This window comes from Xyrauchen texanus, chromosome 19 (assembly GCF_025860055.1).
Source record: "Xyrauchen texanus isolate HMW12.3.18 chromosome 19, RBS_HiC_50CHRs, whole genome shotgun sequence".
Lineage (NCBI taxonomy): Eukaryota > Metazoa > Chordata > Actinopteri > Cypriniformes > Catostomidae > Xyrauchen > Xyrauchen texanus.
In genome coordinates, this window is record NC_068294.1 from 42,088,636 (window position 1) to 42,116,115 (window position 27,480).

At 39.1% G+C, this 27,480-nt stretch overlaps 1 protein-coding gene across 1 annotated transcript; it reads left to right on the top strand.

The window, feature by feature from the left end:
- The first annotated feature begins 2,133 nt into the window (after positions 1-2,133).
- adad1 (adenosine deaminase domain containing 1 (testis-specific)) lies at positions 2,134-26,652 on the top strand. Its single transcript, XM_052149686.1, has 11 exons — positions 2,134-2,287; positions 4,086-4,220; positions 4,327-4,494; positions 9,910-9,984; positions 11,969-12,094; positions 17,167-17,290; positions 21,462-21,632; positions 24,182-24,414; positions 24,921-25,155; positions 25,735-25,867; positions 26,539-26,652. Exons 1-11 carry the CDS (start codon positions 2,134-2,136, stop codon positions 26,650-26,652), a joined length of 1,668 nt encoding a protein of 555 aa, XP_052005646.1.
- The last annotated feature ends 828 nt before the right edge of the window (positions 26,653-27,480 follow it).

A 27,480-nucleotide genomic window follows, 5' to 3' on the forward strand; every position in this document is an offset into this window, starting at 1 on the left:
GATGCCGACATTGCATTTTTGTGGTTAATAAAGGTCTTCTATTTTTAGAATATGAAAAAAAGCCTGCATTTTCCTGTTGCACACACACACACACACACACACACACACACACACACACACACACACACACACACACACACACACACACACACAGAGTGTTGAGTCACACACGTCTTTGGAAAACTCTGTTTTCATGAGTAACTCTTTAAAAACCCCTTTGTTGTCCCTAAGCACAGTAAGCACTTCCTGATGAGCTTCAAAGTCCATCACTTTCACTTTTAATCACAGGTCATTACATTAAGATGCTGCTAATGCAAAAAACATACATATGTGGTCGTATTTACGAGAAAATATTTGTTTTGCTTGTGAGAATGCTGTGTGCTTCCAACTGTAATTCAGAAGAAATATAGTTCACACGATTCTGCAAGGGCCTGCAACTATCTATCTATCTATCTATCTATCTATCTATCTATCTATCTATCTATCTATCTATCTATCTGTCTGTCTGTCTGTCTGTCTGTCTGTCTGTCTGTCTGTCTGTCTGTCTGTCTGTCTGTCTGTCTGTCCGTCCGTCCGTCCGTCCGTCCGTCCGTCCGTCCGTCTATCTATCTATCTATCTGTCTATCTATCTATCTGTCTGTCTGTCTGTCTATCTATTTATCTGTCTATCTATCTGTCTGTCTGTCTGTCTGTCTGTCTATCTATCTGTCTATCTATCTATCTATCTATCTATCTATCTATCTACATCTGTCTGTCTGTCTGTTTATCTATCTATCTATGTATCTATCTATTTGTCTGTCTGTCTGTCTGTCTATCTATCTATCTATGTATCTATCTATTTGTCTGTCTGTCTGTCTGTCTATCTATCTATCTATGTATCTGTCTGTCTGTCTGTCTGTCTATCTATCTATCTATGTATCTATCTATTTGTCTGTCTGTCTGTCTGTCTGTCTATCTATCTATTTATCTGTCTATCTATCCATCTGTCTGTCTGTCTGTCTATCTATTTGTCTGTCTGTCTGTCTGTCTATCTATCTATATCTGTCTGTCTATCTATCTATCTATCTATCTATCTATCTATCTATCTATCTATCTATCTATCTATCTATCTATCTCACTGTCTGTCTGTCTATCTATCTATCTTCTGTCTGTCTATCTATCTTCTGTCTGTCTATCTATCATCTATTTGTCTGTCTGTCTGTCTATCTATCTATCTATCTATCTATCTCACTGTCTGTCTGTCACTCACTCTATGTCTGTCTGTCTATCTATCTATCTATCTATCTGTCTGTCTGTCTGTCTGTCTCTCAATTCAATTCAATGGGGCTTTATTGGCATGAATGTAAACAATACAATATTGCCAAAGCAGAACTACATCTTAATCTATTACATTTAGTTTAACAAATATAAAAAAATAAATAAATACAAAACAGGTTCAGAACTGCTGAAGACCACAGTGTTTAAATAACTGAAGAGAACTGACATATCTATTATGATATGATATGATATGAAGATATGACATGTCTCTCTCTCTCTCTCTCTCTCTGCTGTCAGTGTGTTTGAGCTGTGCATCAGTGCTAAAGTGAACGTAAAGTTTTAAAGGTATGCGTGTGTGTTTGTTTTCGTTTAACAGTATTTCTGTGTATATTAGTGTGTTTGAGGACGAGTGATAAACTTTATTCCTTCAGTGACCCGTTATATTAAACCATTTCGTGTTTTTTTTAATTAATTGGTTCGACGGGATTAGCGTGCTAGCAGCGTGATTAGCGCCTCTAATCAACTTTATTTAACGTCAACCCGGTTTATTTCACCACGATAACGGTTTACAATGGAAATATGTTTATATGAGTTCAGTTTTAACGAGTTTGCAAATTAATAAACGAGTTTAAACGCGAATAAAACGATATATAGTGTGACGTGCTGCTCCTTGACGATCACCAATCAATATTTTACAAAATAACATCTTCAGTTTACGTCAGTTTTTCAAAAAAAATTATGTTTTAAGATTAATTTAAAGTTTTGATGTAAGTTTTCATATTCATATACAATAGTCCTCTCTATACACACACACAAACTCTCTCTTAATTAACTTTATTTAATTCATATTTGTCTTTTTAAAGCTGTTCTATGAAGATGATGATGAGAGGTGCTTCCTACAGAGGGGCCAGTATGGTCCACATCCACAGGCCAAACATCTTCCCATCTTCACCTTTCTCCGATTTCAGTGACATCAACAACAACAACAAATTCCTTCCAGGGCAACCTTTCAACAGCACCACCAAAATCAGTTGAGCCATGTTTATTATTTCATTAACCCATTAATTTGATCACTAATGGACCATTGCTTTAATACAAAACCTACCAATGTTTTCATTTTATCTCTTAAATGTATTTCCATTGACAAATGACTACATTGTCATTGTAAAGTCTACATGAAAGTGCATGTTTGGAACCCATGTTAAAGGTGCAGAATGTTCGATTCAGAAACACGTGTTATTAGTGACACCTGTGGCCGTTAAGTGAACTGCAGTCAGCTACGTGTTGCTCGTGCTCGTGCACAGACTCCATAGGGATGCGAGCGTGCATCGACCAAAACAATGACGTAACGTACAAAGAGACTGAACGTGATTCACCAGCATCATGCTGACTTATGAGGTAGCATAATTAAAATGACAGAGTTATGATTGTTTTACTATAAACATTAAGACTGTATATTATACTTGACTCTCCAGTGCTGGAGCAGGGCTAAAACAACGTGTGGATATCGGTCGGACTATGCGAGACTGTAGTTTGAAGTAATCACTTTTCTATGCATGATACATTGACTGCATTTATACGATAGCTCTGTTGGCGTTAGCTAACTAGCCAGCTTTATCAATAGCTGTTAGCTAAATTTGGTGGATGATGACAGTAGCTGTTTATAAAATAGACTGTGCATTATAAATATGTTGACACAATTCAGTCCATCACAACTGTCATTTTGATATATCGATGTGCTATTGTTTTATAATAATAGATTGCAAATATTTTCTGTATAACCAAGTTACGTTACTCTAATGAATGGGCATTTTTGCATTATCTTGCACATTGTGGTTTCACATGGGGGTAATTTATGGTTTCAAAATTTACATTTTTTATATTTTCCACCAGATGTCATAATTTTTTCTCATGTTTGGCCTATGGAGCAATTACATACTTCTTCCCTATTTTCTGTTTGCTGTATTATAGAGTGGCTGCAGGCCACTTGAATAAATGATGCAGCTAAAATTGTGTGTGTGTCTGTTGGTATGGATGTCAATGTGTGTTTTATATGTGTGTATTGAGAAGTGTGTGTGTGTGTGTGTGTGTGTGTGTGTGTGTGTGTGTGTGTGTGTGTGAAAAAATAACATAAGTAAACAAACTAGCGTTTAAAGGGTTAAAATCTGGAAAATTAATGCATTTTTGGTAGTTATGGTCAGGACTTTTGGTTAAAAAAATAATATTAATATATTATGTTTTTTGGCAGTTTTTTGATGCAGACTGTAAGGGGAGTTAAAGGGAAAGGAGGTTTTTATTGTGAGAACCAACTTAACAGTATAAATAACGTTTAATGATAAACTTAACCAAAAACACACAAACATTACCACACACAGGGCAGCTGCCCGTAATTCTCTCTCTCTCTCTCGAACTGTCGTCACCGGCCGCCTTTATCCCTCGCGTGCCCCATCAGGCTGATTGGTGACCGGGCGTGCATCGTTCCAGTCCGGCTCCACCCTCCTCAGCTCTACACAGACATTTTTTTTTTTCTATCTGACACTGCACAAAAAAAAAAAAAATAATGCATCAAAATCAATGTTGTTGCTAATCTTTGACATATCCCAGATTGTGATACCCCCCCGCCCCCCAAAAAATCATCTTAGCATTTAGTATATGGAAAATAATTCATATAAAAATTAAGATATTTTTTTTACATGGATATTTTTGTCCTCGAAGGACCTCTGAGTAACTTTTTTTTTATTGACACACAATGGTTAAGGATGATATTAAGGATCGTATTAGACAATATCAATATATTCTCCTGCAACTGTTTTGTCACTCATTTGCAGATTCCAAACAGAAAATCCTCCAACGCGAATTGATTGACAGATACAAACAAGGAGACATGCATCCAGTGTCAGCACTGTACCAGTTCTCTCGTGTTCTGCAGTTTCAACTGGACCTAAAAGAAACCGTTACCACCGGTACATCTCTCGTTACATCACACATTTACTGTATCCCATCTGATATTGTGTTGTGGATTTGCCTGTTTGTATGCATTCAACATTTGTGGCTTTGTGCTCTGAGCAGCAGGTGTTACAGGGTTTTACTTTGCATTCTGTGCTGTGGTTGACGGAGTCCAGTATAAGACCGGAATGGGCGTTACGAAGAAAGTAGCGAGAGCCAAAGCTGCTGAACTTGCCCTTGAAGAACTCATAGCAAGTCTTGAAAATGATGGGATACCTTCAGATGTTTCCGGTAAAAATGCAAAGATGATTTTAGGCCACTAGAAAACAGAATGATTAATCTTGGGTTATGAGTACCAGTTTAAACCCATTGTAATATGGTGTTCACAGCCTATTTTACCTCGTTTCTGAGTGAAACAGGATTTTTGAGAAACAACGTTGGACATGACTTAATTTTATCAATCGGTAATTGATTGGTTGGTTAAAAGTGGGCGTGAACACCAGAATGAAACCAGATAGATGAAGAGGAGGGGTTAAAAAATAAGAGGTATTCATGATGTCAGTCATTTCAGAGGGGTGTTTTTACATTTTGATGTAGGATTATGAAGACACCTTTAGTTCTTTTGAATAACATGCACCAATGTGGCATGGAACGTGCATCAAAGGAATATTCCGGGTTCAATACAAGTTAAGCTCTGTCGACTGCATTTGTGGCATAATGTTGATTACCACAAAAAAACATTTCCGTCTCATCCCTCCTTTTCTTTTAAAAAATGCAAAAATCGAGGTTACAGTGAGGCACTTACAATGGAAGTGAATTTGGCCAAATGTTTGATGTTTTAAAGGCAGAAATGTGAAACATATAATTTTATAAAAGCACTAATTCTTCTGTTAAAACTCATGTATTATTTGATTATTGTATTATCATGTTAACATGCAGATTGGCCCTATTCACTTCCATTGCAAGTGCCACATTTTTGCTTCTTTTAAAGAAAAGGAGGGTCGAGTCAAAATGAACTTTTGTGGTGAACATTATGCCACAAATGCTTATATTATGAGCTTATACTGAACTCTGAATATTCCTTTAAGTCGGTTGGCTCAATTTAGATATTCTGTTGACTTTAATGGTGAAGTGTGTCATTTCTGTGCTACTTGTTTATTTACTGTTATCGAACAGGTTTCCCGAACCATCCCCCCCATCGACCACTTGTTGGTCAAACAGGTATTCCCGCCCCAAACTCACGCCGTTGTTTGAGGCTACGTCCATAATAATCCATCCTCACTGCCATTTTCAAATGTTTTCCAAAAGTTGCTCGTCTACACTGAAACGTCTGAAAACATTTATATCCCCTTACGCCTCCTACATACCACAAGACTTTCAAAGACGTCAGATCGTGGTACCGTCCATATTACACAACTGTCCGTCTTGTCATGGAAGTCGTAGCGTTTTAGTGTTAGCGACAAGGGTGAACACATTACAAAACATTTCACTATTGACGAATCCACGGCGACTCCAAATGATGTTTCGCAACAGAGTACACGTGAGAAGTGATACGAGATACGAAAACAAATGCATGATCATATGTTATGCATTTCAGAATATGATGTGTATGTTTTTAATCATATTTTATTGGTTACAATATGAAAAAGTACCTCCTACTGAAAAATCAACCTATTTTCTCACCTGACTGTCCAAGAGAATTGGCGATTTATCTCCAACTCTTCTCTTTCTCTACCTGGTTGTGGGACAGTTCAGATGAAACATCAAATAGGCGCTGATGCTCCTGCCAATGTTCCACAAATCTTTCCTCCATTTCTTCGGTCCAATGAGGCTTTCTTGATACAGCAGCCATGCTCGTTGATGTTCTGTTGCGGGTACATCAGGACTCCTCCCACTGAAACATCCCGCCATGTTTCTTGCGCTCTCATTGGCTGTATGTCAACGATGCTGTTGTATTCAGTCAAAACACATTTCACATTGCACGATTTGGAATCGCAGACGTGTCCAGATATTTAAGATCCTAGATATCTCGCTGACATCGGCGACACGTCGGCGCTTCACTCAAATCGCGTCTTTGATAGTGCATGCGTTGCGATCGTCAGGAGCGAGCTCTGATTTGCCTACGATTTTAGGCTTTAGTCGGCGATCTTCACAAAACTGTCGGCGAGCTAAAATCGGCCTTAAAATCATGAACTCGGCATTGCTGTGCATGCAAAATAAAATGTAAGATGCGTGGCACAGCTTTATTTCCATGTGCGGTCTGAAACGCAATTCTAGTGTTCCGCCGTCAGACAGCAATTCGGAGTAAACTTCCTGTTGCCTTTGAAGGAATGCTATGTGAAGGTTGTACAAAGTAGAGTGGTGGTGGCGGCGTAGTGGGCTAAAGCACATAACTTGTAATCAGAAGGTCACTGGTTCAATCCCCACGGCCAGCACGATTGTGTCCTTGAGCAAGGCACTTAACTCCAGGATGCTCCGGGGGGATTATCCCTGTAATAAGTGCACTGTAAGTCGCTTTGGATAAAAGCCTCTGCCAAATGCATAAATGTAAACCTTAACCACCGCTATGAAAGTGAATAGCAAGCACAACAACACCGCTGCAACATGGGCCGCCATCTTGATTGTTTTGAGTTGAATGGATCACATGACTGTGTGAAATGACAACAAACAAGCGAAACGCTCCATTTTCGCTGGACAAAACCCCTGTCGCAGTGTGGACGGAAGGCCTGAGCCAATGTTGTTGAACTGATTGGGATACTCAAACAAACTGAGCAATATTTTGAAAGCGCCACTGAATCATAGTGTTTTCATATTTCGTGATAATGAAGCAACAAATGGCTAAATAAATTAACATTACTTTTACGGAACACCTTAACATTGAAAGTGAGGTTTACACAATATCTGTTCATTAGAGGTCTGCTTTGACCGGTTTCTTGCAATAATAGGCAATCAACCGTGTGGCATTCTTGTTCACACTTTCCATTGAATCGTTGCAAGTGGTTAGTCAGTCCTTCCGTTTTTAAGTCTAATGTAAATATGCACACTTAAAACTTCAATGTGAAAGGTCCCCAAACATCTGAAACCAGAGAACTCCTCCGCTGTCTTCCCTTCCTATCGAAACAGCTCTATAGTCATTCACTGAAACCGTGGTGAAGCTCTTTCCTGTTTGAGGTGGGGGTGCAACATTTGTTTTTCAATGCAGATTTCAAATAGATGGGGTTGTTGCAATTGCTGGCCAGAGATTTAGCAGATATAACAAACATTTTGTCAAGGCATTAGTAGGCATTAATTTAAGCCATTTGTCGACTAGTCGCACATTTATGATATTAGTTTAACTACTTCTTTGGAATATATCTTTGGCATCAGAGTTTCAGGGCTAAGAGAGAATGTTATAAGTATCATTGCTAACACTGTTCTACATTACAGAGGAATACTAAACCGTAATAATGAGCCTTTAAAATAGACATTTTACAAGCGCACGCATGAAGCGACACCGGCAAAAGCGGTGATGATTCTGAATGTGTCGGAAAAACCAGCAAGGAGACTTGTCTGACCATTTAGTTAATGTACAGAGAAATGAACGTTCAGGTTGTGCCGACAGACGATGATCTCGTGGAACGATGATGGTCGGAGTGATCGCCAATAGCTGATGCCTTTGACCATGTCAAAACGATATTTGTCACGTTTTCCCATGTATACAATTATTATTATAAGGCTATTATTATCAAATTAATATTACAAATAATTTGCACGTAGGCACACAGACACGCTCTTGAAGAAACACACTTTATTATATTATTAAGAATGGATGACAGAATAGTCGTCAATGCGCCTATATGAGGCTTGCAGTCTCATGGAACATCTTTTTTTGTTGTGCAAGATCAGTATCATCTATGAGTGCTGCAATTGACCTCAGACATCTCAGTTCAGGAGGTGCTTTGAGTTCAGTTCACTTTATTTCCACAGAACAGTTTATTGTGAACGCAACTCTGCAGCCTGTAAAATAATATAAACTATATGTCTTTGTTGAATTGTTTTGGTTTGTTTGCAGTTGTGTTTCATTGCCTTTCCACTATGTAAAGCGACCTTGGGTTTGTGAAAGGTGCTATATAAAATAAACTTATTATTATTATTATTATTATTATATAAAATAAGAAAAACACACGTTCACCTCGAACCGTGGTTTATATTTCAGTGATTATTATCGTCATTATAATTATTATTTTTACATATATAATTGTTTTTATGTCTTCATTTGTGTAAGTAATTTCCGCCTGTATGTTTATACGAATTCTTGTTCTGATGGTAAATGGAAAGGTGGTTACGTGTGTGTGTGTGTGTATGTGTATATGTATATATATATATATATATATATATATATATATATATATATTATTCTTTTATCAGTTCATTATTTTATTTGCTTTTTTGTTTCATTTGGAGTGCAATTTGAATTTAGAAATGTATTAGATTTAAAGTTTTTCATTCTTGTATTAATTTAATTTTCAACGCAAAATCACTAAAGCAAAAATATTCTCTGATCACTCAGTCCGGGGTTGCCGATGTAATTGTATATTGCAATATATATATATATATATATATATATATATATATATATATATATATATATCACAAACATGATGTATTTTCACGGATAACGAAATACCTGACCGCTAGAGAATGCACAGATGAAGTAGCTTCTTTGCCAGAGAAATTACATTCACATTTATGCATTTGGCAGATGCTTTTATCCAAAGCGACTTACAGAGCACTTATTACAGGGACAATCCCCCTGGAGCAACCTGGAGTTAAGTGCCTTGCTCAAGGACACAATGGTGGTGGCTGTGGGGATCGAACCAGCAACCTTCTGATTACCAGTTATGTGCTTTAGCCCACTACACCGCCATCACCACTCCAGAAATGGTAACAAATGTTACCAGCAGTTTCATTTGAATTTTTGTTCACATAAATAAAAAATAAAGTTCAAAGTTTGAAATCAAGGCGTCTTGCTTTATTGTGTAGTCTTAAAGCTAACCCTGCTGAATGAAAATTACCCCCTAGTAGCACCTAGCGTCCAACCAGCGCTAATAGTTTGTCGTTTTTAACCAACCAATCAAAACATGATCGACCAATACTCTTCTCATCAACTAACGTTTGGTGGACTATCAGGGGGCAGCCCTACATGTCATAGGTATCTATGGAATAACATGTATGTCTGACAGATTTTGATAATTGAATGGATCGATTTTGCGTGTGATGAAAGAACATTTAGAAGTTGTGAAGAGTATGACAATTTCACTGAGAATCAACTCATCCGTTTTGATCAGCATGCCATGTGCATTTAGTTATTGACAATTTACTTACTCTTTTGCACTCATGTGCCAAAACATGTGCAGTTTGCTTAAATGAATAAGAAAGTCAAATCTGGTGTGAACAAGTAACTAATTGTTCAGAGATTTAAACTTAATGTTTTGGAAAAAAAGAAATTCTCATTCGAGAATTGAGCCAAAGTGATTGAGAACTTCAACAGCGTAGCATTGTTGTGGTGAATTGTGCACTGACAAGCACCACCACCACTCTTTTCCATGTTATTGCCTTTATAGTTCTGCTATATCATTTATGCAGTATATGTTCAGCATATCTTGACTTGATATTTTGATGATGCATTTTTGGTTCTTTTAAATGTGTGTGGTTTTGTTGTTTCAGTGGGTCCTCCTCCCCTGCCGGTAAGAGAAAAAGACACGGCAATAGCAGAAATCCATTCTGGAAGAGCTGCACTTGGTAAATGAATTCACAACATCAGCAACTTAAATCTGTTTTAATCTTTTATATAAATTAACTTTTTTTGATAAGAGCCAAAGTCTGGTGCATTTACAGTCATACTCGTACGTTTACACACCCATATCGGAATCTCTTAAAAGTTTAGCATGCTAACAAAATAAGTTGATCTCTCTTATTTAATAAAATTATAAATATCTTGCAGATTGTGCATGGGGTATGTACAATTGAAGTAAAAATTATTAGCCCCCCTATGAAATTTAAATTCTTTTTCAAATATTTCCCAAGTGATGTTTAACAGAGCAAGTGGATTTTAACACAGTATTTCTCATTATATTTTTCCACTGGAGAAAGCCTTATTTATTTCAATTTGCATGGAATCAAAATAATTATTTAAATAAATAAAAAAAACCTCTAAGGTCAAAATGATTATCCCCCTTAAGAAATGATCTGTTTGATTGGCTACGGAACCAACCACTGTTATCCAATGACTCGCCTAATTAACCCCCCAAGCCTTTAAGGTAAACTTCAGATTGAGGATTAGTGTCTTGCAAAACAACTAGTGAAGTAATATAAAACTGTCATCATGGCAAACACAAAATACATTTGTTTAGACTTGAGAAACATTATTGTTAAGGCTCACAAAGCAGAAGGATATACATGTTTATCAAAGCGTTTTCAGGTGTCAAGAACTGCCGTGAGAAGTATTATCAAGAAGTTTGAAGAGACCCACACAGTGGAGAACAAGACTGGCAGAGGCAGGAAGCGAAATATTTCAAAAACCTTGGATGAAAACTGGTGTGAGAGGTTTCTAAAGACCCAAGAACAACTGCCAAGACACTAGTGAATGATTTAGCCAAGTCTGGGATTGATGTCTCAACAAAGACAGTCACTGGAGCCCTGCACAGGTTGTTCTGAGGTTGCAGACCAAGAAAAACTCCACTTCTGAAGAAGAGACACCTCCAAGCTAGACTGAAGTGTGCCAAGGACAACCTTTAGAAAAATTATGCATACTGGAAACGTGTCCTTTTGTCAGATGAGACAAAACTAGAGCTCTTTGGCCATAGAGACGTTGCCTATGTTTGGAGAAAGAAGGGAGAGGCGCTCAACCCAAAGAACACCGTTCCCATGGCGGTGGGAGTATAATGCTGTGGGGATGTTTCAGTGCGTCTGGAACTGGGAATCTCATCAGGGTCGAAGGATTCATGAAAAAGGAAGACTACGAGAAGATTTTGAAAGAGAAGCTCTGGCAATCTGCAACAAAACTTGGTTTGGGTCGACATTTCGTCTTCCAGCATGATAACGACCCAAAGCATACCTCGCTTCTGGTGAAGAACTACCTCCAAACGAGCAAAGTGACAGTCCTTGACTGGGCTGCACAAAGCCCAGACTTGAAAATCTGTTGGTCCACACTGAAGACAAGAGTCCATGCCAGCAGACCAACCAATCTGGAGGAGCTTGAGAGATTTGCTAAGGAGGAATGGGCTGCGACTCCTCGGGAGAAATGCCTAAAACTTGTAGAGAACTACAACTTCAGTTCATACACATTCGAATGCGAGACACTTTTGCTTTCTTCCGTGCACGGAAATTCAAGTTTGGCGAATTCATATGACGATAAGTTGTGTGACCAATAGAAGATGGGAGCATTGCATGCTGACCTCTTGGCTCAATGCAAAAAATGCATATTTCAAAGCTGCATGTTTTTGTTGTTGTAGGATAGTGAGTTGATGATACATTATTATGACATTTTGAATATAATTGTATTTGTTATTAGTGACATGTTATTTATTTAAAACTACAAGACTTGAGTGTGACATCATATCCTGTCCATTGTTGCTTAACTCCTAGTCCCGGATCCCAAGTATCCATTAATCTCAATAGATTTGAACCAAAATAACCTTTTGACTGTTGTAACTAGTAATCAACTGATGTTGTTGAATTTGAAAATACTTTGACTAATAATTTTATTTTGGTTGATTTAACGCAGAGAGAAAGAACCCAATAAAGGATCAAGTACCCAGTGCGGTAAGAGAGATGTTCAACAAGCTAATGGACAGTTACCCAGAATTCTCTGGCTGCGGAGGAACAGTGGCTGCATTTGTCATGCTGTCTCGTAAGTTAGACCACAGACTGGTGTTGTGGGATATGTATTGATAAGGCATGTGACATTTTAGATTTTCCATGTTGCCTTACGAAACCTCTCGAAACCTTTCAAGAACATATCCGGGTCAAATTTCAACCCAAAATCGAAAGAAATAATTAAGACCTTTGTTTTGTTAAAAGAAACGATGGCTATCAGCATGACGATTTTTGAATTGCGATATTATTTTCAATACTAGTTAATCTCAATCGACAGCTTTTGTCACAAAATATTGATTACCGCAAATAATATTTTCATCCCTCTTTTATTTGAAAAAGCAAAAATTGCGGTTGCATTTAGGCACATATAATGGACGTGAATTGGACCAGTCCATACATTCTTATCATCGAACCTAACGATACAAAATCAAAGGCATCAGGAAAAAGTCACAACCTGCTTGGACCGCTTTTATGACGTATATTTTGCGACGGAACATGCCGAACATCCAAATCAATGCTGGCTGTTGGGCGAAATGCACTCATTATGTTTATATATGTATATTTGGTGGCATTTTAACCAGCTGAGAACAAACGAAGAGTTTATAAAATGTGTAAAGGAGTCAAAACAGCGCCTCCGTTGTACACACAAATGAAGATATGCTGCAAGGACGGCTGACCGGTGGTTCTGACGCCTGTCCCGAGCTGTAATGGGCAACATATGCTCCTATGATGAGAAGAACCAGCTGTGCTTGTGGTCAGTATTTGGTCTGTTTAGACATCTTTGGTCCATGTTGCGTTCATATATCAATCGAACCGTACCAGAGTTCGTTTGGAAGTGGACCGAGACCGACTATTCAGGCGTTATCGGTCCGTTTGTTTGGGGCGCACCAAGGTTCGGATAGCAGCTTTCACACTTGTTCAAATGAACCACACTAACAGAGCAATTGCACCAGAGTTCGTTTTAATCGAACCAAACCTGCCAAGTGTGAACACACCCTAAATCTATTAATTCCGAGAATTGATACATGACTGTGGCGTGGGGACGTGGTCATGTCTCGCTCCGCATCACTATAACAAGACACAGGCGTTAGGGTTAATTACAAACCAGGTGACAAGCCTTACCTCTCTCGCTCTCTCTCTCTCTCTCCCGCAGACCGACACATGACCACGTCCCACGCCATGATATACAATAGTTATTAAAATGCAGGGCTCGACAGTAAGGACTGCCCGATTGGCCGGGGCCAGTGTGAGAAATATTCGGGCCAGTTGCTACAACTGTCACTTGCCCGATCAGGCCAGTGCTGCATTTATAACATTAGTGCAAGAACACAAGCGAGAGAGTACAAAAATTACACGGAGCGAACAAAGTCTAACTGAGGAGTGAGTATGAGCGCTCCAAGGCATAGTCGTGTGCATGCACAAGATCGTGCGCACTCTCTGAGCACTGTCAGAGTAATAGCAGCAGCTATTACCAATGTGTAGAAAATAGCAGGCCACGTTTTTCGTTTTTACATGTTGGTGAAAATGAGTAATCCACACATTGGAACACAAGAAATCAACCGTTTCTTTCTATAGGACTGAAAATCCTCTCCATGCATATGTCTCATCATCATCATCATCATCATCATCATCATCTCTCTCGTGCAGCGTAGACTGTCATGCATGAGCTCTCGTTAAGGGACAGAGCGCTAGTTTTATTCCCACTGTAAAAACAAACAAACATTTTCTCTCCTTAATTCACCTTTTGAGATGAAGCGCCGAATGAGACGTAATAAACTTTGTTAAACCCCAGTTATACAGGTGTCTGCTCAGTATCCAAAATGTAAGTATACATTTAATTAGGTCATGTTTCAAAACGTAAACGTTAATTGGACATGATAATGGCTTTTGATATGAAAAGAAGCACGATCACTACGGCTATTAGGCTATTATTACCAGAGCTGTTCAGCTGCAGGGTGAAGATGAATATTTAAAACAGTCTACTTCATAATATCTTCCTCATAAACACCTGTTACATGTCTCATTTCTGGACCGTACAGGTATTTTTGTTCTTTGTGAATCAGTCAGTGTTGGTCTTGTTTGGGTTGTCTGATTTCATGTTATATACACAACGTATATTCACAGATTAGGCCTAATATCGAAATACTGTATGTTACACATCACACCTGATTTAGTAGCAAGTCTGTTCTCTCAGCCAATAATCAAATCTTTAACTCAGTGACTAAATCTTTGATCCTTCTTGTGTAAACACTACACATGGGCAAAAGTGGCATGACTAAACGGGTGACCGAAAACCCATCATCTCCTCCACAGAACTATTGGCTTAAAAGCACACGTGTAAATGGCAGGACGGCTGAGGTTAATATGATGCATTTATGAATTTATATCTGGTAAAGCGCATATATGAGATATGTATATATGTATATATAAGGGATAAATCATATCTTGCAAATTATAAATATGAGTCAATTTTGGGGGATATTTTATTTAAAAAACATTTTCTCCCCCTTTTCTCCCCAATTTGGAATTCCCAATGCTCTCCAAGTCCTCGTGGTGGTTTAGTGACTCGCCTTAATCTAGTTGGCGTAGGACGAATCTCAGTTGCCTCCTCGTCTGAGACCATCAATCCGCACATTTTATCACGTGGCTTGTTGAGTGCGTTACCACGGAGACATAGCGCGTGTGGAGGCTTCACGCTATTCTCCGCAGCATCCACGCACAACTCACCACACGCCCCACCGAGAGCGAGAACCACATTATAGCGACCACGAGGAGGTTACCCCATGTGACTCTACCCTCCCTAGCAACCGGGCCAATTTGGTTGCTTGGGAGACCTGGCTGGAGTCACTCGGCACACCCTGGATTCGAACAGCGTCTTCACTCGCTGAGCTACCCAGGCCCCTGGGGGACATTGTGTTAAAAGCACAAGATATGTAAAACAAATTATTTTTTAAAGCCATTATGGTAAAAACAGCTACTTGTCATTTTTGTGTCCTGTAGAAAAAAATCCTTAGCGTTGAGCCCTGAACTGGATTAAAAAAAATAGTATTCAGTAATCACAGACATCTGGAACAGCCAAAAAAAAGTCACTTAAAAAGACACTTTCATTGTTCGAAAAGGTTTGCAAACCTTTCATATCTCGCCATTCACAGACAGTAAATAAAAGCACATGGCAGATGGGCGTAAGGATCCCTTTCACACTGAAACACTTGCTACTCAAAGACCACCCCAGTTAACCATGTTTCCTGCAGATTATTACGGGAACTGTGGTCTTAGATGAATAATTAGAGCTTCATGAATTAATGACTTCCATTATCAGACCTCACGTAATCATATACATTTACATTTATGCATTTGACAGACGCTTTTATCCAAAGTAACTTACAGTGCACTTATTACAGGGACAATCCCCCCGGAGCAACCTGCAGTTAAGTGCCTTGCTCAAGGACACAATGGTGGTGGCTGTGGGGATTGAACCAGCAACCTTCTGATTGCCAGTTCTGTGCTTTAGCCCACTACACCACCACCACTCCAACTTTGCGACTGACATCAGTTTTTGTGATGTCATGGGAGCTCATTACAATCGGAACTTCCACAATGAATCTCCATAAAGCTGATGTCTGTTTGATAACAATGGTGCACCAAATATGGAAATATAATGAGCACTTTCAACACTGTGATTTCTGATTCTAAACCAGATAAAAAAGGGGAATGTTTGAGATTATTTCTGTCTCTTGGGAGACACTACGTGACAATTGATACATCCACAGGATGTTTGGATTTGTGTCGAGATCTTTAATGTTAGACAATTTCTGACATGAGAAATAGTCATGATTAATGGCAAGGAAGCTGTCCAGATGTCTTAGCCTATTGTTTTATTTTGGGACACGTTTACAGTAATAGACAGGACGTTTGGAGTTGTTGCATTTCTCATGGCAGTTATATTTGCTAAAATGTTACCTGTATGTTGGTGGGTTTGTTTGGAATTTTTTTAATATGGACCCTGACCAAGAAAATAAGTGTACCCTGGTATTAAAATGAAAAGCAAAGCACTCGCATTAAAAGCTAAAGCACTGAAAGCGCCCGTTGCATTGCGAATGGATCATTTACAGAAGCCTGTTCTATTTATGATGAGCTCCAGACATGTTCCAGTTTGTCTGAAATAAAATGAATTACTTACAATGTATCTTATGTGTTGTGTTTCATCCTGACTGTTACATCAGAGCCGCATCATCCTGTTGTTTCTGGTCTCTGGTCTACCGAATCATATTGTATTTTGCATGTATATGCAGTTTTATCCAGATTAAAGGGATAGCTTATCCAAAAATTTAAATTATCTCATCATTTACTCACCCTCATGCTATCCCAGATGTGTTTGACTTTCTCTGCTGAACACAAATTAAAATTTCTAGAATAATATCTCATCCCTGTGGGTCCATACAATGCAAGTCGACAGTGTCTAAAGCTTTCAGGCTCCAAAAAGCACATAGTGGTTTAATCCATGTCTTCTGAAGTGATCCAAATCAGTTTTGGGTGAGAACAGACCAAAATAAAACTCGTTTTTCATATCGAAAGTCTCCTTGACGATTCCGATTTCCAGCTAGATTACACTTCCTAGCGCCATGTAACGCTCGTGTCAAGCACTAGGAAGTGCAATCAAGCTTGAAATGTTGCTCGTGCGTAGAGACTGCAGATGCAAGACGTACAGTGTAAAAGGATTTACATTTTGGTCTGTTCTCACCCTAAAACCAACTGGATCACTTCAGAAGAATAAATCACTGGAGTCTTATGGGTAACTTTTATGCTGCCTTTATGTGCTTTTTGGAGCTTCACCATTCACTTGCATTATTCTTCTAAAAACCTGCATTTTTTTTAGCAGAAGAAAGTAAGTCATGCACATCTGTGATGGCATGTGGGTGAGTAAATTATGAGAGAATTAGCATTTTTGGGTGAACAAGTCCTGTAACATTATAATGAGTTATTAAATATAAAGATTATTCATCCATTTAAACATTGTTTAAGTAGCTCAAGTTAGAAAGAAAACATTTAGGATGTGAGTCATTTTGAATAACAGCTCACTTCAAATCCCAACTGTTCTGTGTGCAGCTACGGGATGTGAGATCATTGGTCTTGGCACGGGCAGTTCTAATACCAAAGCGAGTCCAGTACCCATGGGACGAATCCTGCATGATTCACACGCTGTGGTCATTGCCCGAAGATCACTGATGAGGTAAACAGACTGTTCAACCGGTGTTTAATGCCCATTTTTGCACTTCTAAAAATACTTTTACACATTTGTTTTAATGTACCAGCCAAAACTGTGGACACACTTGACTGAATTGGTTTCTCTTGTTCTTTAAAACCTTTTGATCTTACATGCATGAAAGCAATGATGGAAACAAATATACAGTAAATTATATTGCATGTCATAAAGTTGCTTGAGAGGTGCAATCTAGACAAAGAGAGGATACTTTTTAAGAAGCTCACATATAAGATTTTAATTGTTTAACATTTTAGTCACTATATAATTTCCATACTTTAATTTCTGTTATTATAGCAGTTTTGATGACTTTACTATTATTCTTAAATGTGAATAGTAATAAAGAATGAGGAGTGCTGGGTAGATTACAGTACTTCTGAAATGTAATTAGTACTGGTATTTAAAAAAATAGATACTGATTACAAATGACATCACTATCTGTAACGGAATGTCTCTGATTACATGAGTGACAGATCACTAACTCTCTTTATGAATGAGGAAGTGGGAGCCGGATAAACAATCTACATAGTCGTTTATTTACACAATTTTCAGCACAAACACATAAAGCTTTTTTTTTCAGCAGAACACAAAACACACACGAACACTGCTGCGTGCGTCTCTCTCTCCACTCCGGCGGTCTGGATTGCCCTTTTATCCCCCTCCAGCTCTCACTGTAACACAAAACCGCTGTTACAGATCATTTCCCACAGGTGTCAATCCTTACTGCTCTTCCTCTCCACAGACATCGCTCGGCCACGCCCACATCACCACAACATGTTTTAGGTAATCTACTATAGTTAGATTGCTTTTAGATGACCTTTTTTTTAATTAAATATCACATTAATTCAAGTAGGATAGTTTTTATACATTTTTGGCAAAAATTCAAGAGGAAAATATTATATTTCATTCTTTATTACAAACAACAACAACAAAAAAGTCTTAAACTTCCATCCATCCATCTTCAACCGCTTATCTGAAGTTGGGTCGCGGGGGCAACAGCTCCAGCAGGGGGGCCCAAACTTCCCTATCCCGAGCCACATTAACCAGCTCTGACTGGGGGACCCCGAGGCGTTCCCAGGCCAGTGTGGAGATGTAATCTCTCCACCTAATCCTGGGTCTTCCCCGAGGCCTCCTCCCAGCTGGACGTGCCTGAAACACCTCCCTAGGGAGGCGCCCAGGGGGCATCCTTACCAGATGCCCAAACCACCTCAACTGACTCCTTTTGACGCAAAGGAGCAGCGGCTCTACTCCGAGCTCCTCACGGATGACTGAGCTCCTCACCCTATCTCTAAGGGAGAAGCCCGCCACCCTTCTGAGGAAACCCATTTCGGCCGCTTGTACTCGTGAATTTATCAAATGTAAACGAGTGTTAGGGTAATTAAGAATGGAAAATTGTCAAAATAAAAAAATAAATTATATATATATAATTTATTTTTATAATTTATATATATAATATGTACAAAAACATACAGTGCCTTGCAAAAGTATTCAGACCCCTGCCCAATTCTCTCATATTACCGAATTACAAATGGTACACAAAAATCTCATTCTGATTTATATTTTATTTTAAAACACTGAAACTCAAAATCAATTATTGTAAGTTGACATTGATTTTTTTGGGGGAAATATTTTTATGAAAAATAAAAAGCTAATATATCTTGCTTGCATTAGTATTCAACCACACATTAATATTTGGTCAAGCCACTTTTGCTGCTATAACTGCTTTAAGTCTGTTGGGGTACAAGTGATTTTGGCTTCTTGGCAGATTTGCTCCAGGTTGTTCAGGTTGGTTGGGTGATGCTTGTGGACTGCAGTTTTAAAATAGCGCCACAGATTTTCAATAGGATTGAGATCAGGACTTTGGGCCACTGTAGGACTTTTTTTCTTAGGATCTTTTTGTTTTTAAGCCACTCCAATGTTGCTTTGGCCTTGTGCTTGGGATCATTGTCTTGCTTAAAGGTGAATTCCCTCCCAAGCTTCAGTTTTTTAGCAGACTGAAGCAGGTTCTCATACAATATTTCCCTATATTTTCCCTATATAAAATATCAAACAGAATTACATTTAAAATTTCATATACACACTGATCAGCCACAACATTAAAACCACTGACAGGTGAAGTGAATAGCACTGATTATCTCATTACAATGGCTTCTGTCGAGGGGTGGGATATATTAGGCAGCAAGCGAACAGTCAGTTCTTGAATTTCATGTGTTGGAAGCAGGTAAAATGGGCAAGCGTAAGGATCTGAGCGACTATGACAAGGGCCAAATATTGATGGCTAGACGACTGGGTCAGAGCATCTCCAAAACGGCAGGTCTTGTGGGGTGTTCCCGGTATGCAGTGGATAGTACCTACCAAAAGTGGTCCAAGAAAGGAGAACCGGTGACAGGGTCATGCGCGCCCAAGGCTCATTGATTCACTTGGGAAGGCTAGCTCATTTCGTCTGATCCCTCAGAAGCATTACTGATAGAAAGGTGTCAGAACACACAGTGCATTGCTGCTTGCTGCGTGTGGGGCTACGTAGCCGCAAACCATTCAGACCCCTGTCTACCACCGAAAGTGCCTACAATAAGCACGCGAGCGTAAGAACTGGACCATGGAGCAATGGAAGAAGGTGACCTGGTCTGATTAATCACATTTTCTTTTAGATCACAAGGACAGCCGGGTGCATGTGCGTCGTTTACCCGTGGAACAGAAGGCAGCAGGATGTACTATGTGAAGAAGGCAGGCCGGGGGAGGCAGCGTGACGCTCTGGGCAATGTTCTGCTGGGACACCTTGGGTCCTGGCATTCATGTGGATGTTACTTTAACACGTACCACCTACCTAAAGATTGTTGCAGACCAGGTACACCCCTTCATGGCAACGTATTCCCTGATGGCAGTGGCCTCTTTCAGCAGGATAATGTTCCCCGCCACACTGCCAAAATTGTTCAGGAATGGTTTGAGGAACGTGATGAAGTGTTCAAGGTGTTGATTTGGCCTCCAAATTCCCCAGATCTCAATCCGATTGAGCATCTTTGGGATGTGCTGGAGCTGGACCAACAAGTCCGACCCATGGAGGCCCCACCTCGCAACTTACAGGACTTATAGGATCTGCTGCTAATGTCTTGGTGCCAGATACCACAGGACACCTTCAGAGGTCTTGTGGAGTCCATGCCTCGACGGGTCAGAGCTGTTTTGGTGGCATGAGGGGGACCTACACGATATTAGGCAGGTGGTTTTAATCTTGTGGCTGATCGGTGTGTGTTTGTGTATGTGTGTGTGTGTGTGTGTGTGTGTGTGTGTGTGTGTGTGTGTGTGTGTGTGTATATATATATATATGTGTATATATTATATGTGTATATAATATTTTTGTAAATCTTTTTTTTTATTATTTAAAAAGTAGAATTAGGGGATCAAGAATTTAAGAACAATTTATTGCCGTTGCCTGATTTACATTTAATCATGTAAACCATAAAAGTGACTCTAATCTGATTATGAGTATTTAAAAATGTTATGTAATCTAATTACAAGTATTAGATTTTTGTAATCTGATTATGTAGTCCAGGTTACTTGTAATCCATTACTACCCAGCACTGAGAATGAGTAGGTGAGTCTAAAGTTTTTACAGGTAGTGCATAATATGATTCAGCAAATTAAATGCACACAAAATCACTGAAATTAAAAGAAGAGTTATATTACTCAATATTTTCTCGAAATTCACTTAAAATTAGTGGTCGACCAGTATTTGGAGAATTTTGATATATGGCTCTGACACCAGAGAGTGGGGTGGCTGATGGCCGATATAATGCTGATATATAATTACGATAAAGGCTTTTAAAACGAGACACACGTTTTTATGCAGTATTGACTGAAAATTCATAAACTGCATTATCCATTGACAAGGGTGTCAGAACATTTTGGACACTTCTGTTAATGACCTATACCACTAATCTAAAGGCATGGCTATCTTCAGAGTAATCAGTCTATAACTAATCAAAATGTTGAAAAACAGAAGATTTTATGCATTGTGGGTGGTAATAGTCTCAAAATGACCATATATCAGCCGATTAATTGGCTTGGTCAGTATATCAGTCTGTCATTAATTTAAAGCACTGAAGAGTAAGATTTAGCTTTTACTGAATGTCTGAATGTCCTACAGGTTTCTGTACAGGAATCTGCTTCTGTTCTTCAGTAAGAATAGCTCTCTGGAAGAAAAGTCTGTCTTTCAGCAGGACCAGACCACTAAACTCCTCAGCTTTAAAAACCACATCACTCTACACCTGTACCTGAGTCAACTGCCCAAAGGAGCTGCGCAGATCCCATCACAACTGTACACACACACACACAATATGGGCCATTAACATAGTCTTCCATTCTTGGCATGCATATGTCTATAACAACAAAACATATTGATGGGAATGCCTAACAAGACCATTAGATACAGTGCCCCCCACAATTATTGGCACCCCTGTTTAAGATGTGGTCGAGGACTTCTAAAAATTCTCCTTTTTTTTTTTAAACAACATAGAACCCAAATGCAAAAAAAAAAAATCACACATTTAGAAAAAAAAAAAACTTGAAATCATGTGTCCCACAATTATTGGCACCCCTAACAATTCTGCTGAAAAATGTAATTGATTTTTTTTTTAAATATATTTTTCTGTAGTTGCTAAAGTTGGTCAGGGTATCTAGGAAATTTTAATTAGTAATTCATGACTTTCTGTTTCCCTGGGGTATAAATATGACGTGACACAGAGGCCTAATTCTCTTACCCATTTGTCAACATGGCAAAGACAAGAGAACACACCATTCAAGTAAGGCAGATGTGTGTCGACCTTCATAAGTCAGGCAATGGCTACAAGAAAATAGCCACTCGCCTTAACTTGCCCGTATCTACAGTCAGAGGAATCATTACGAATTTTAAAACAACTGGAACAGTGACAAACAAGGCTGGAAGAAGTCCCAAGTTTATCTTGCCACAACGCACAGTGAGGAGGATGGTAAGAGAAGTAAAAAAAAAGTCCTAAGCTCACTGTCACAGAATTGCATCAAAGAGTGGCATCTTGGGGTCACAAAGTCTCCAAAACAACCATCAGATGCGCTCTACGTGCCAACAAGCTGTTTGGGAGGCATGCAAGGAAAAAGCCTTTTCTCACTAACACTCACAAACGTAAACGTCTGGAGTTTGCTAAGCGGCACTGGGGCTTCAACTGGGATCGTGTGCTTTGGTCAGGGGAGACTAAGATTGAGCTTTTTGGCAACAAACACTTTAAGTGGGTCTGGCGTAAAACAAAAGATGAGTATGCCGAAAAGCACCTCATGCCCACCGTGAAGTATGGTGGAGGATCTGTGATGCTGTGGGCCTGTTTCTCTTCCAAAGGCCCTGGGAAGCTTGTTAGGGTGCATGGCATTGTGAACGCTTTGAACTACCAGGACATTTTAAATAAAAACCTGATGGCCTCTGCCAGAAAGCTGAAGATGGGTCGTCATTGGGTCTTTCAGCAGGATAATGATCCAAAACATGTGGCAAAATCTACACAAAAATGGTTCAGCAGTCACAAACTCAAGGTCCTCCCATGGCCATCTCAGTCCCCAGACCTCAACCCAATCGAAAACCTGTGGGGCGAGCTAAAGAGGAGAGTGAAAACCTGTGGGGCGAGCTAAAGAGGAGAGTGAAAACCTGTGGGGCGAGCTAAAGAGGAGAGTGAAAACCTGTGGGGCGAGCTAAAGAGGAGAGTGCATAAGAGACGACCCAGGACACTGGATGATCTAGAAAGATTGTGCAAAGAAGAATGGTCAAAGATCCCTCTCTCTGTGTTCTCCAATCTTGTGAAATGTTATAGGAGGAGATTAAGTGCTGTCTTGTTGGCAAAAGGGGGTTGTACAAAGTATTAACATCAGGGGTGCCAATAATTGTGGGACACATGATTTCAAGTTTTTATTTTTTCTAAATGTGTGATTGTTTTTTTTTTTACCACCAAAGTAATGTACTTAAATAAAAGGTTGGATTTTTCTCTTTTTTTGCATTTGGGTTCTATGTTGTTTAAAAAAAAAAAGGATAATTTTTAGAAGTCCTCGACCACATCTTAAACAGGGGTGCCAATAATTGTGGAGGGCACTGTACATGTTGCAATTTAAAGACATATTACAGCAAATGAATTGTTTAAACTTTTCATACTATATAGGAATAGTTCACCCCAAACATAAGGTGTTTTGTTTTAAAATGTTTTTTTGTTTCTTCTTCTTTGGAACACAAAACATATTTCTGTCTGCTCTTTTCAAACAATGAAAGGGGATGCAGGCGGGTGTTGTCAATCTCCAAAAAGTGCAAAAAGCACCAGTAAAGTATCATAAACGTTGTCCGTGCAGCTCATGTTCTATATTCCAAGTCTTCTGAAGCCATATGATAGCTTCTGTGAAAATAGACTGAAATTATATATATTGATATTTGCAGAAAATCGTCCCCTTCGCCGCTTTCAGATTCAGAAATGGTGCATTAAGACACATTATAACAAGTTTGATGCCAGTTTGATGCCAGCCACATGCAAAGACTTAGATTACATGCCATTCTTGAATTATTATGATCCCCCTCCCACATTAACTCTTATTGAATTTGAAAAGAACAAGTCAGACATTTTGCAATATAGCTCCCTTTGTGTTCCACAGAAGAAAGACAGTTGTATGGGTTTGGAATGACATGAGGGTTTGTAAATAATTGCAGAATTAGAATGTTTGGGTAAAGTATATGTTTGTGTATATGTTTCAAATTGAAATGGTCACAAAGTGCCTTAAAGTTGTGATTTATTATTTATTTTTTTTGCTAATTCTGAATGTGTTTATTGATAAAGCCAAATGACAATTGTCCTCCTTGTTTTTTAGCCGGCTAAATCCTCTGTCCATCTCTGCATGGGAGGTGAACAATCAGATCGGTCTTCATGTGGTGGTGGAGGGGAAGGTTTTCTCCAAGTTCTCCAGCTCGTATGAGCAGATGGGCTCTCATGTGGTCAGTATGTCCGCCACGGATAAGATCATGCAGTGGCAGGTGTTGGGTTTCCAGGGGGCGCTACTGAGCCACTTTATTGAGCCTGTCTACGTAAGCAGCATCTTCATCGGTAAGTTGAAATATGAAGAACCCGTAGAATGGCGCATAGTACATATCCGAATGCGGAGAGTTTTTTTCATTTTAGTCCTAATTTTTGTCTTGATGAAAATGTCCTTCAAATGAAGTCATTATTTTATCATGTCAATTGAAAATGGTGATTTAGTCAACAAAATAACATTTTATTTCACAGTGATATGTAAAATGATGAAAACGTATCAAACTGTAACAGATATTTAACCAAATATTCAAACATTTAGGAAAAAAAATATTTACTTAAACATGTTTCAAACATATAAAAAAATGTATCAGCAAAAAACAACATGAAACAACTTCAAAACCTGAGCTAATGAAAACACAATGAGTAGAATATATTATATATTATGTTCAGCATTTGTTACATTTAAGAAGTTACTGTGTTGTGAATTCTTTGCGCTTTAGGGGGCTTGTTTAGTGAACATTTTAAAACTACTTTGTATGAACATCCTGTTGGTGTGTCTGGTCTTTCACATTGCTCAGGGGATGGGAGCTGCAGTGATACACGTGGCATGGAGATGGCAGTGAATCAGCGTGTGGATGGCATCACTTCATCACTTCCATTGTATTACTGCGTATACCGGCCACACATCAGCCTGGTGACCTCTGCCATGCCTGCGGATGCTCACTCCACCCAGAAATCTCTCAGCCTGAACTGGAGCCAGGGGGACCTTTCAGTGGAGGTGGTGGATGCTCTCGAGGGCAAGTCCACAGAGGAGTGAGTGCCATTCCATTCCATTCCATTCCATCCATTCCATCCATCCCATCAATTCCATCCCAATCCATCCATCCCAATCCATCCCATCCATCCCATCCATCCATCCATCCATCCATCCATCCATCCATCCATCCATCCATCCATCCATCCATCCATCCATCCATCCATCCATCCATCCATCCATCCATCCATCCATCCATCCATCCATCCATCCATCCATCCATCCATCCATCCATCCATCCATCCATCCATCCATCCATCCATCCATCCATCCATCCATCCATCCATCCATCCATCCACGTTGAGACAGTTTCGGATATTAAGTGTGTTTTTAAGGAAACAGCGAATTCACAAGTTATGCATTCTGACAAGCGTGTAACTTGGTCCAAGTTCACCTGTTCATTGAGATTTTGTAAAAACCCTAAACCAAGTCTGTAGAATAACAGCATGTTGCCACCATAATGAAAGCCATTTGATTATTGTCCTGATGCGTTGGCAATCAAAAAACCTTAGTCAAGGAACATTTTTACTGTAATTTAATTGAAGACATTTCTTTTCTGTTTGCTATCTGTGTACAAGGTCTCCATTTAAGAGTAGTCCCGCCCTGGCCAGCCGTCTTTGCAAGGCAGCTATGTTGAGTCGGTTTAATTTAGTCGCTAAAGAGGCCCAGAGAGAAGAACTGCTCACCGCTGTCACCTACAGGGAGGCAAAGGTACTACGCAGTGTTAGTGAGTTTTAAGGGTTAGTTAACTCAAAAATGTACATTCTGTCATAATTGACCCTCATGTCATATTAAACCTAAAAGGCATTTCATAGTGACACTTACAATTGTAAAAAATGGACCCTTAAGTATCATAAAAGTAGTCCATGTGGCTCGAGCGTCATATTCCAAGTCTTCTGAAGGCATATGATGGGTTTTGTTTTTAAACAACCTAGAATTAAAGTCATTTTGTTGTAAATAGCTTGACGCCGTCCCACAATCATACGTTTTATGGGAGAAGCTTGTTCATGCGAGAACTAGCATTGCTTTTCCTCTGCAAAATGACTCAAATTTTGGGTTGTTTCTCAGCAAAACCAATCGTATGCCTTGGAATATAAGACAAGAGTCACATGGGCCCTTTTTTAAGCTTTAAACTGAATCATTATTAACTGCCATTTTATTGGAAAAATTATCTGCGGTATTCATTTAAAGATCTCCTTTTGTGTTCTGCATTAGACTGTCATATGTGTTTGGAAGGACATGAAAGTGAGTAAATGATGACAGACTTTTCATTTTTTGGGTGAACTGTCCCTTTAATTATGCTAATCAAACAAATACTACATGCGAGTTGTTCATTTCTAAGTATTTAATATTGATCATCTCTTTCTTTATGGAATATCAAGATGATGGCAAAGCTGTACCAGGAAGCCAAGAGTGTCCTGAAGTCTTATTTGTCCAGGAAAGGCTACGGTCAGTGGGTGGAGAAACCACCAATCAGTGACCATTTCTCCATGTGAGAACCTTCCTACAGGTGCCACAAGCCAACGCTATGCCATGTTTAGTTATTTATATGTTTTAGTTGTTTTCGTGTGGTGAACTTAATTAATTTTCGGTTTGGATGTTTTGTTGTTTGTTCAGCTGTTATTTATTGATGGCAAAAAAACAACAAATGTACATGTGTTTAAAGAATGGGAAAACTAGCTGGTGTTAAGGTTTCTTCGCCTAAGTTCAAATACATGGGTAAATGTACATAAATGAAAAACAGTCAGAACAGCCCATAGCACAAAATGAGAAAAAAAGGGGGAAGGTTTTGTTATGTTCCAAGGCAAATAAAAGGTGTTCTTTTGGCCATTTGTTTGTGTTAATGTATCATCCGTGTAAATTCCGTTGTCATTTCCTTTGATCTTTTCAAATGAGAATTCTATTGACTATAGAACTCTAAACTATCACTCCAGTTTAACCTTGTGCGACCCCGCGTCCACATGCGTGGACTGTGTATTTTGGCTTCTCTATACGAAACACGTAATTTAAATGAATTTAAACCAACTGAATATTGTTCACAAGACTCTAGACTGTCATTTAAGGGTTCAACCTCTGGTTCACCGAGTCACGTGACGCAACAGCATCACGTTGATTTCTGTGAAGCGCTTCTACGGGCGCAGAGCCAACAAAAGTGCCTCTGGTAAGAAACCTCTTCACATTTTTTTATTGAAACCTGTTTGGGTGTAAAGAGTAGCATCTCTAGTTTTGTTTGATATGCCGCTTTAAAAAATGCATACATTTTTCGCGCATCAGCGCGCTGATAAACATGATGTCCACGTATGTGGATTTTGGGACATTATTCC